Genomic DNA, 11,002 nt, shown 5'->3' with positions numbered 1-11,002 from the left:
CCCTAGTCTCCCCATGCCTCCTGAAGGCCCTGACAAGCCTGAGCATCCAGGAGGTGAGACCAGCTTCCTCTTCCTTGTGGGTCTTCTAAAGGCCAACTCAGGGCTCTGCCTCCAGGGGGCGCCAAGCGGACACTTCTTGTAGGCTGCCTGGGGCTGGGGAAGAGACTAGATCATGGTCATGGTCGGCGCTGAAAGAGCTTTGAGAGCTGGATAGTTTGCTGGCAGTTCCAAGATGAGGTGGCTGATGCTGAGAGAGGAGGCTCCAAGTAAATGACAGAGCTGGGCTGGGGCACAGCATGATGGGCAGCACTGCCCACCTCTGGCTCTAGGTCAGCCATTTGACTGAGGCTAGGTGGCGGGGAGGGGGAGCCCTTAGAATGACTGCCAACAACTAACTCCTTAGTGTGGATGATCAGACAACGGTTCCGATAGGAGTGCTGGCTTGCCTGACCTCACGCAGCCATAGAGGGGTGGAGCCAATGACAGCGCAGAGCTCCAGACACCCACCCTTGAGTGAAGGGCCCAGTGGACCAGCCTGGGGACAGTTCACACTCTGGAGTCCTCGCGCTTCCTGTCCAGGTCCGACACCAACAGCTTCTTCTGCAGAGCAGGGCTGGATGCAGGAGCCACTCCAGGGGCCGTGGCGCTTGCCTCTTTGTCCTGCTGCCTTAGGACGGCCACAACTAAAGCAAAGCAGATCATGGTGCCCGCTTTGAAGAAGAACTGGAGGCCCACAAACCTGGGGAAGAGAACAAGGAGTCCTTGAACTCAGGAGCCTAAGAGAAAGACACTGGGGACTTAGGGAGGAGCTGACCCCGCTGGGGCCCTTCCCTGGCAGAGAGGAGAGACTCCTGGATGCAGGCAGGAGCCCAGGTGATATCCCTACACTGTCTTCAGCTGTCCTGCATCCAGGGCTTGGCCTGATGGCTCTCAGCCTTTCTAAGGGGCCTGCCTTAGTACCTTACCTGCCACAAGAAAAGCATGGTTCCCTCTTCCCAGTTGAACTTGTCAAGGTCCTTTTAGGTCCTCCGGGAAGTCCTACCAGATATCCCTGTGCCCTGCTCTTAGCCGGAAGAGACCAATTCCCTGTCTCTGGCCCTGGCCCTACCGACAAGCCCTCCCCACATACAGACCAGGCCAGCTGCTTCTTCCCCCTTCAAGTGCCTTGGTGCTCCCCATTGTACAGATGGGAAGATTGAGTCCCAGAGAAGGCAAGTCTTTTGAGGATAGAGATGGACTTGGGCCAGGCACCCAGGTTCTTTCCTCTGACTCCCTACCCTTCATTTGTCTCACAGCAGGACTGCTCTGAATGGACTCTGTGGTCAGACAGGGGAGAGGTAGTAGAGCCTGGGACTTAGTCACCACGTGGCTACTCCCTCATTCCCACTTTGCTTATTTGTGAGTGGGGGGACAGGACTGCTGAGCTCAGCACTGGACGTGGCAGCCGTTACCCAGCACATGGCCTTGCACAGGACCTTCCCCTGCCGGTGTCCTGCGTGGGACCCTCCCAGCCTTGCCCGCCATCCCTGCCCACGTCTCACCGGGTTCGGAGCAGGTCAAGGTTGTAGTAGCGGCATACAGCCCGGCGTCCACAGCTCACGGCCCAGTGCACACATGTGGTGTCGATGGCGCTGCCATGAATCACGGGGCTGGGCATCCAGGCTAGAAGCAGAGCAACTCAGGGGACAGTGGTGCCGTGGCCTTCCCCTAGTCACCGTTCCTCCCTCCCCCTTCCCTGGCACACACAACCCCTCGGAGCCTGCAGGCCATGGGGATCTCTGGGTCCAGGCATCTCTGGTCCTCAAGCCCACTCATCTGTCACCCGGAGATAGTCTCTCTCAGAGCCTGGCTCCTCCCAGTGTACAGAGGGCCTGGGCAGGGTCTGCAGTCCCCTGGCCTATGGGCTGCAGGTCGCAGACTGAATCCTGATTACCCCGGTGTCCCAGGCTTGACAAGCACAGCCATCTCTTCCTCCTCCCCTGCCCTTGCCTCCTGCCACAGCCAAGAGCCCAAGCAAGGACTTTACCCAAAACTCTCAGTAGCATGAACTGGATCCCCACAGCCAAAGTCTTGTCTTCTTTCTTCACTCCCCTAACACACAGGGACAGAGGGACAGGAATGTGGTGCTATAGCCACATGGAGGAATTCTGGACACACCCTTGTGTCTCCTGCCTGAAGATCTAGCCTGACTGGGGGGTGAGGCATGTCCTGCACCCTGGCTCCATTCACCCTGTAGGGCCTGGTTTCTGTGTCCCAGGCCTAACTGCTCACTTGGCCAAGGACACTGGCCTTCTGTCTCTGCTCTAACTGCCAAGCCTGGAGCTGGGACCACCTGACACTCCTCCAACTTTCCAAGCTTCCATAGCATAGCCTGGGATCCCCCTAGCAGTCGCTGGCACTTTCTAACTCACACCTGGGAGGGGCTGGCATTGCTTAGGTTCAATATTTCCATCCTGCAGCCCAAGTCACTCCAATGAGGCAGGTGTATCACAAGCCCCATTGCATGTTTAAGGAAACCAGCAGGTTGAGGTGCTTGGTCAGGATCTCATTGCTAATGTGTGTCTGAGCTAGGACCTGTGTCCTTAGCTCCTCCTACTCAGCTGCCTGCTTTTTCTAATGTATGCAAGACAGCCTGCTTCCAGTTTTCTAGAAAGCAGATGGTGGATAAAACAATGCCAGAGATGAAACTTTGCAATTATCTTGTGCTAGGACAGCCTTCTCCCAGCTTGCACTTCAGAAGGCCCTACCCTTAGATTCAGGTGATAGTTTGTCAGGTCCTACATCAGATTCTCTTAGCACAAAGACCAGAAATATCAGGAGCCAAAAAGCATCCTGGGCTGGGTTCATGGTGAGGAGTACTCATAGACTTGTGCTGTGGTACAGCGAGTAAAGCCACCGCCTGCAGCACCAGCATCCTGTTTGGGCACCTGTTTGAGTCCTGTTTTACTCCACTTCAGATTCAGCTCCCTGCTAATGCACTTAGGAGTGCAGTGGAGAATGTCTCATGTGCGTGGGTCTCCACATCCACGTGGGAGAGCTGGGACATCTCCCGGCTCCTGGCTTTGGAACAGCACTAGCTCTGGTTGTTGAGGCCATTTGAGGAGTAAATCAGGGGATGGGAGATCTCTGTCTTTCAAATAGTAAGTAAATAAATAAATTTAGAATAACTGCTTGTGGCCTGGGAACTGTGTTCAGAATCATGAGCTCCAGGCCCTGGCACCAGCCCTATTCTGTTCAACACTTGCTCTGCACCTGCGACCAACTCCTGAACTTTTCTGAGCCTCAGTTTTCTTATCTGCAAGATGGGGAGATAAACCTCCTCTCAGCAGGTTGCCACAGGGATGCAAGACAGAACAGGGAGGGCCTGGTCTGGTCTGTCGTGGGCAGGAATGACCAGGACACTTGAGTGGCCTCTTCCTGGTCCTTGTCCCTCAGAGGATCCTGCCTAAGGCCAAGGCCCTCTCATTACCCAGGCACCAGGCCCTGCCTCTGCCTTACCTTAGGATGCCTAAGGTTAGGATGCCTACCTTAGGATGAGCATGAAGGAGGGTGTGTGGGTGATGCAGAACATGGCTGCGCTCAAGCTGACCAGGAATATGAAGGGCAGCACCAGGGAGCTGCAGGATGACTCACAGGAGCCCCCCAGCACAGGCTGGCCCCCCGGCACGCAGCTGCAGTTGGTATAAAGAACCTGGTGAGACAGAAGCATGGAGAAGATCCCTCAGGGGCTGCCACAGGCAGACAGCTGACTGAGATCTGAGGCTGGGAAAGGTTCTGGAGGCCTGAGAGCCATAGCCAGCCAGGGTTTAGCCACAGGAGGCCAGGACTTTTGACCCCTGAGCTGAGTCCTGCAAGCTTGAGGAGCCAGGCAGGTGCCTCCTCAGCACAGGCTGTCTGTGCTTGCTCAGCCTGGGCTGAGACCAAGAGGATTGAGGGAGGAGGGTCGTAGACAGAAGGAGAGAAAAAGAGTGTCACCCCCAAGAGTACACACCAGCAGCAAGGCAGCCTTCCATTTGTCCAGGGCTGCCAGGAAGCCCCCTGCCCCCAACACACCTGATCTGCCCTTGCCAGCATCCTCAGGCCTGGCAGGAGGAGCAAGGCTGAGCCAAGAGACCTGGGCTCTGCTTCTCCTCCTATGGATCCCAGCCTCCTGAGCAGTGTGGACCTGAGCAGGTGACAGGTGCACAGGAATCCAGGTCATCCATCCTCCAGGCAGCAGAGGGAATTCATTGGACCTCTCACCACCAGCCCGGCAGCCATGGCTGCTTCTCAATGTTATGGGGTTGGGAAACCCAGAAGGATTTTTTTTTTTTTTTTGCACCTGGGTCAGAGAGATTGAAGATGCAAGGGAGGCTGCTTGGAAGCCGGGGGAGGCAAGGGGAAGGTTTCACAAGTGGCACAAGGGGTGGCTGGATGACAGAGTTCTGATTTGGAGGCGGATCTGGGGAGAGAAAAGACTTTAGGTGTGGGTGACTAATGCTTTCCCTAGTTGGGCATGCTGCCCACTGAAGGGCATGCCTAGGCTGCCTTGCTACCTGTGTGAGGCCTCCTAACCATGCACTCTTAGCCAATGCAGGGTCTTCAACTAGCCTCCTGGGCTGGAGAGGAAAGGAAAGACAGGAAGTGGAGCAGCATGTCACAGCAAGGTTACCAGAAGAAAGACTCTACCTGAGCCTTTCCTCCAAGGCAGAAGGCAGCTGGGATGGATGGAGATGCTGGAGGTCTTTCATGGCTGAATTCCCCTCTACTGTCTCTCAGTCTCATTGTCAGAGACTGGGGGCTGGCCGCTTTTCCCCATCCCTACCTGTTCCCTCAGTCATTTAAAAATGCTTACAGGGTCAGGTGACAGGCACAGCAGGTCAAGTCACTGCTTGGAACACTTGTGTCCCAGTTGGGAGTGCCTTGGTTGAGTCTGCCTCTGCTGCCTGCTAGTGCACCCCCCCATCACACCCCACCAGGAACACTCAATTCCTGGAGTTCCTGCCATCCACATAGGACACCCAGATCAAGTTCCTGGCTTCAGGCTTCAACCTGGCTCATCCCTGGCTATTGTGTAGGTGTGTGCAGAGTGAACCAGCAGAAGGAAGATCTCTCACTGCCGTTCAAGTGAAAATAAATGCAAACTATAAAAACTGTTACAGCGTGCACCTGCATTGGATCCTGGTGAACCCATCCTTGAGCCAAGAGGCAGGCTCATTAAGAGACAAATTCAGGGGGCCCAGCGCGGTGGCACAGTGGTTAAGGTCCTCGCCTTGCACGCCCAGGATCCCAAATGGGCGCCGGTTCTATCCCGGCAGCCCCGCTTCCCTTCCAGCTCCCTGCCTGTGGCCCAGGAAAGCAGTCGAGGACGGCCCAAAGCTTTGGGACCCTGCACCCGCGTGGGAGACCTGGAAGAGTCTCCTGGCTTTGGATTGGCATAGCATCGGCCGGAAGATCTTCCTTTCTGTCTCTCCTCTCTGTATATCTGCCTTTCCAATAAAAAAATAATAAAAATAAATCTTAAAAAAAAAAGAGAGAGACAAGTTTAGGCCAGTGTGATCGCTGCCGAGTGGTCTGATGCCAGACCTCCAAACCCAAACCTCCATGGTTGATCCCAGAAAAAGCTAGACTGGGAGGCCAGAGCCTTGGGTCCTAGTGCCAGTTCTAGGATTGGGACTCAGGAAAACCTGGTCTGCCCTGCACCTCCATCTCCTAGCTATATGATGGAAAATGCTTGTGGAAAAAATGGAATTTAAAGGTCTGTTGATTTTGGTGCCAGGAAAATCAAAGGTTAGAAATCCACACATATGGATTCATTCACAATGAACATTTTGAAGATCCCCTTTGTATAAATGTGGGAGTATTATTGAAGCTTAAAATATCCTGGGTGCCAGGCGAGGCACTCTACATGGATTCCATGCCATAACTTCATTCACACTTTAATGAATAATTCTTGGTAGAGCACTTATCAAGCACCAGGCCTGCTACACAGTATACAGTAGGCAGGCAATGACAGCAAACTGGTTTTTAGACCAGGAAACTGGGGCAGAGGTTCAGTAGTTTGCCTAGTGTGACAGGACCCTTAGAGGTAGGGCAAGGATGTGAGCCGGGCAGCCTGGCCTGTGCCCAGGGACCCCTACACACAAGAGTTCACTGTCTAGTTTTCAGGCAGGATTGGATGCTTCGGGGAGGCCTCTCAGGGAAATGGAACTTGATGAGGGCAGCGAGTGCCAGGAGGTCCAAGGCTGGAACTGTGATGATTACAGGCGCTCAGGTCAGCCCATTCCAGGTTGTGCCAAGCTACTTCTGAGGGATTATCAGCCAGGTGTTGTGCTCATACCAGTCTCTCCCCAGGCTCACACCAGCCTCTCCCCATGCCCACACCAGCCTATCCCTAGTGTTTGGCACAACGGGGACTCTGGAGAGAGGGAGATGTTATCATGACAAGCAGCCTGGCATTGTCTCCCTGTCCCCCACGCATAGTCTTGCAGGTACTTGCAAGAGGCCCCCTCTCCTGCCTCTTAGTATCCCTGGAATTCCCATGAATCATCTTCTCCACCTCCCTGTCTGGATGGCTGAGGGGCTGGAGCTGGCTCGGTTGGGAGCCTGGCCTCTCGGCTGGAGGTGGCAGCCTGTGTAGAGTGTGACCTTTCCCAGTGAACAGGCAACAGCAGTAGGGGAGTGGGAACAGGCAGAGGGGAAGGCAAGGTGCCAGACAGGTAGAGGTTGTGCCAGGGCCTGGACTTACCTGGCTTATGTCCCTGGCTTCCTTGACCACATGGCTGGTGCAGCCTGCATGGCAGGGCGTGAGGTACTCCACGTGGGTACTAGGGTCACACACGGGGTTAAAGTCATCTGCCGGGCAGGAGCAGAGTTTCATGCAACCTGGAAACAGTGCTGGCTCTGGCTGTGTGCTGTGGGGAGAGAAAAGACTGGGCTCCTCAGGTGTGGCCTGGCTCTCTTGGCACCCAGAGTCACAGGTAGGGACCTTGGTAGCCCTGTGCCCATAGCCCAGCACACGGAGCAATATTCAGAGACTTCTGCCAAGAAGGTTGCCCCTGCTGAGGTGGAGGTAATGTACTTGCCAGCCATAAGCAGGGAAGTGGGCTAGCAGGAGATGTGAGGACTGGTCTGAACCAGTGGCCTCCAATCCCCCTAACAGCCCCCAACTTCAAGACCCCAGTTCTGCAGTAACTATTCTATAAGCAACCCAGACTTGCTCCTTCCAGGACTTAGTGCCAGGGGAAGCTGGTTGAGTGGGTTCTGCTTTCTTTTCTCAGAAAATTTGAGCTTGATGTGGATACCTGACTGGGTGCTGGATCTCTGACCTGTTCTGCCTCTTTCTGGACTGTGTGCTGGGTGAGGCTTTGGGGGCACCTCTGTACCATTACCCTGCTCTGCATGACTAGCATATCCCTTTGCTGGTGACCGAGCAGAGGGAGAAACTGAGAGCAAGGTCACCTAGGCAGGAGGAAGGGGTATGGAGACAGGGGTGTGGCCCACCCATCCAGCCCGCACTAGCTTCCCCGACCCTTCACCACGCAGGAGCACACTCACGCAGACTGATGGGTGATGCCTGCAACATGGTGGTTGGAGCAGCCAATGAAGAAGAGGGGCAGGCTAAGCAGCATGCCCAGCCCTGCCGACAGCAGGCAAAGCAGGCCACAGCGCAGGGGGCCCATGTGCAGATGCTTGACCAGGACACCCCCTACCACGATGCCCACGATGACCAAGGGTATGGCGAGGGAGCCGATGAGCAGGTTGGCGTAGGAGGCTGTGATGGAAAACTGGCGTTCCAGGAATTTAGGCAGGAAGGTGGCCACGCCCGCCGCCATGCAGGACATAGACACTTGTGACAGGACCACCAGCAGGAAGATGGGGTGGCGCAGCGTCCGCAGCAGCACCCTGGGGAAGACTGTTGGGGCAAGCAGGGAGCAGTCAGGCCCACCCGCCAGCCACACCCTACACAACCCAGTTTCCACTGTCCGGTTCCTTTTTACTCTCCCCACCCCACATCATTCTGGGGCATTCGATTCTATGCCACTGCATTTCACTCCTGTCTCTTTCATTCTCTTCCACTATTTCAGTCTACTCCACTGTGTTACATTATAGTTTATTCACCGTGTCTATCTCCATCCAGTTCTATTTGATTCCATACAGGGGATATTTCAATTAGTCCCTGGGAAATGGAATGAAAAGATAAAACAGATTGTGGTGTAAAAGATTTTGAGCTCCATGCATAGAAAGGATTTTCTAAAAGTTAATGGAAAATGCACGTTACGAAAACACTAAGCTTGGATTTTAATTTTTAAAAAATATTTGAAAAGCACAGTTACAAATAGAGAGGGAGAAACAAGAGGGGCGAGAAAGAGACAGAGAGATAGAAAGAGCAGAGAGAGAGATCTTCACCCTCTGGTTTACCTGGCTGGGCCAGGCCAAAGCTGGGAGCCTGTAACTCCATCCAGGCCTCTCATGTAAGTAGCAGGGGGCCACAAACTCAGATCATCTGTTGCTGCTTTTCCGAGAACATTAGCAGGAAATTGGATCAGAAGTGTCTGGGAAAGCAGCAAAAGATGGCACCTGCAAGCAGCACATGGACACCTGGATGGAGTTCCAGGCTCCTACCTTCTGGATGGCCTGGTTGTAGCCCATGCAGCCACCTAGAGAGTTAACCTACAGATGAGAGTCTCTCTCTCTGGCTCTTCCCTCTCTCTATAACTCTACTTTCAAGTAAATAAGTAAATCTTTAAAAATGCTTGAAACAATTAAAAATAAAGTTCATGTCCAAAATGCCAAATTTTTTTTTTTTAAAAAGTGGAGCAGCTGAAACTTGAACCAGTGCTCATATGGGATGCTGGCATAGCAGGTTATGGCTTAACTTGTACCAGTCCCTGGCTTTAATTTTCTAATTTTTTTGGCATCCAATAAAACATTTTATGTGAAGTTTAAAAATAAGCTTATCTTTTACTTTCATTTTAGTGTTCTTGCTCAAGTCCCCTTGTATGACTGTCACTTGGGTCCTATTGCATTCACCCCATCATGTTGCACTTTTGCTATTCTACTCATTCACCTCCGACTTAACTCCTAGCCCTGTCCAGTCTGTCCTGCTGGTGCTTTTTCCAAGCCAGCCCAGGTATTCTAGCTCCCTGGAGCCCCTGTGCTTCTCTGTGGCACTTAAGCCATCAATTTCCACAGCTGGCTCACTTAGGTGGTCTAGGTTCACCTAGCCAGGATGGAAGCATCCTCCAGCGCCAGGGTGTGGGGGAGCAGGCTTGTCTGCTGTGTTCATTGATAGACCTCCAGGGCCTGAGGTATCACAGACAGTCAGCTGAGATTAGCTGAATGAACGAATGGACATTCTGATGACTAGGGGATCCCATGTCAAAATGCTAGGGACAGAATTCCAGGCTTTCCAGAGAAAGGTGAACTTAGCAGTCTCCTTGGGCCTGGGACAGTGTCAGGGGCTAGGGACTGGTGGCAGGTGGCTGGGGAGCTGGGAGGAGAAGGAAGAGAGACTCTGAGTCAGAGCACAGCAGGGACCCAAGCAGGGAGGTAGGAAGAGAAGCAGTTGATCTGGCATGGGTGACCTCTCTAACATCTGGAAGGATTCATAGCAGAGCACTTTTGGTTCTAACACATGTGCTCTTCTGTCCCACTATAGCAAAGGAAGAAAAGCTGTGCTTCCACCTGCTGTACAAACTCCTGACTGGGCTGGGCTGGGTAGGAGAGCTGGTTCTGGGGGTCCTCTGAGCCCCAGGAGAGGTAGGGGGTAGGGTATCTCTTTCTGCAGTAGCAGCAGGCCCAGAATCTGTCTCTCATGGGAGATGATTTCTGTGTATCCTCAGTGCATGGCCAAAACGGCTAGGCTCTTAGACCCCTGTCTCCAGCCAGGCATTATTTCCACAGAAGCCAAAAAATAAAGACAAACAGTACTGTTTGGGGTGGGTGGAAACTGGAACTGTGGAATTTCCCCCACTTTCCCATCCCAGGCCTGCCTCCAGTCCCTGATCCTTGGCCACACATCCAGTGCACAAGGCCAGCATTTGGAGTAGGGTGTGTGATGCTGGCCTTCGCCCAGGTCACTACTCCAGTCTCTCTCCCTCCTCCTGCATTGTTTTAGCAAGGCCATGTGATACGTTTGGGAGTGGTGGGGTTTTAATCAGCTTGGGCCAAATTACACAGGTGTCCTCGTTGCCCAGTGGAATCCAGAGGGAGCCAGGACCTTGGTCCAGTTCATCCAGAGAGGCTGGGGGTATGACCAGGGGGAACAGATGGGGCAGCGGATGACCAGAGGAGATGGCCAGGGGGGCCAGGAGTGCTCAGGGTCCCCTGAGGTTCAGGACAAGGGCCATTCCCCTGCTATCATGTCCTGGCGCGTCTCCAGGCCTGTGCCTCTCTGGCTCCAGAGGGCTCGGATGGTTTCTACTCCCTCTTCCATGCTCCTTACTTTGGTGGGCTTGGAGCCTGCACTCCCTCGAGCGTACAGAGATGTGTTTTCATTCACACCTCAGAGGCTAGTCTTCCCCTCTCCAAGGGGCTACCCCTTAGATTAGCACAGTGTCTCCTCCATCAGACACTCCCATTCAACTTGGAGGTCATGTTTAATCCATGGGCCAGGGGCCTCACTCATCCTGGAGACCACTTGTCTTCCATCAGCCTGGGGTTATGTTGGAGGCTTCTCTTCACTCAAGAACAGTGTCTTCTCTGTTAGACAGGAAGCTCCTCTAAGGCATGGACTATGCTCCCCCATCTGACCTTCCTTAGACCAGAGACTGTGTTGTCTGAGAATGCAGGGCTCTTCCAGCAAACAAACCATGCTTCCTGCTTTCTCCTTCATGTAGCCTGGCAGTCAAGGCCAGACCGCAGGATCAGACTGGTCCTCCGTGGAAGCCAGGCTGGTTGAGCAGCCATAGGGTCTATGCCCTGCCTGGCCCCAATCTCACGCAGAAGCTGAAAGTAGCAGAGAACACCCACACTCTGGGATCCAATTTCAGCGCCTGGCCCCAGCTTCGCTCTGGGTAGC

At 53.9% G+C, this 11,002-nt stretch overlaps 1 protein-coding gene across 1 annotated transcript in view; it reads right to left on the bottom strand.

Annotated features, from left to right (window-relative positions):
* Positions 1-546: 546 nt before the first annotated feature.
* SLCO2B1 (solute carrier organic anion transporter family member 2B1) overlaps positions 547-11,002 on the bottom strand; it is a 40,692-nt gene continuing 30,236 nt past the window's right edge. The window contains exons 9-14 of the mRNA XM_040964303.1: positions 7,537-7,894; positions 6,728-6,893; positions 3,528-3,691; positions 2,027-2,091; positions 1,542-1,662; positions 547-739 (exon numbers count right to left, since the gene is read on the bottom strand). Coding sequence (XP_040820237.1) covers positions 547-739; positions 1,542-1,662; positions 2,027-2,091; positions 3,528-3,691; positions 6,728-6,893; positions 7,537-7,894 — 1,067 coding nt within the window. The remainder of the gene's footprint in view (positions 740-1,541; positions 1,663-2,026; positions 2,092-3,527; positions 3,692-6,727; positions 6,894-7,536; positions 7,895-11,002) is intronic.

Source organism: Ochotona curzoniae, unplaced genomic scaffold (assembly GCF_017591425.1).
Source record: "Ochotona curzoniae isolate NIBS_2020 unplaced genomic scaffold, NIBS_Ocur_1.0 scaffold_3223, whole genome shotgun sequence".
Lineage (NCBI taxonomy): Eukaryota > Metazoa > Chordata > Mammalia > Lagomorpha > Ochotonidae > Ochotona > Ochotona curzoniae.
The sequence above is the reverse complement of the archived record's forward strand: the minus strand, read 5'-3'. Positions and strand labels throughout refer to the sequence as shown.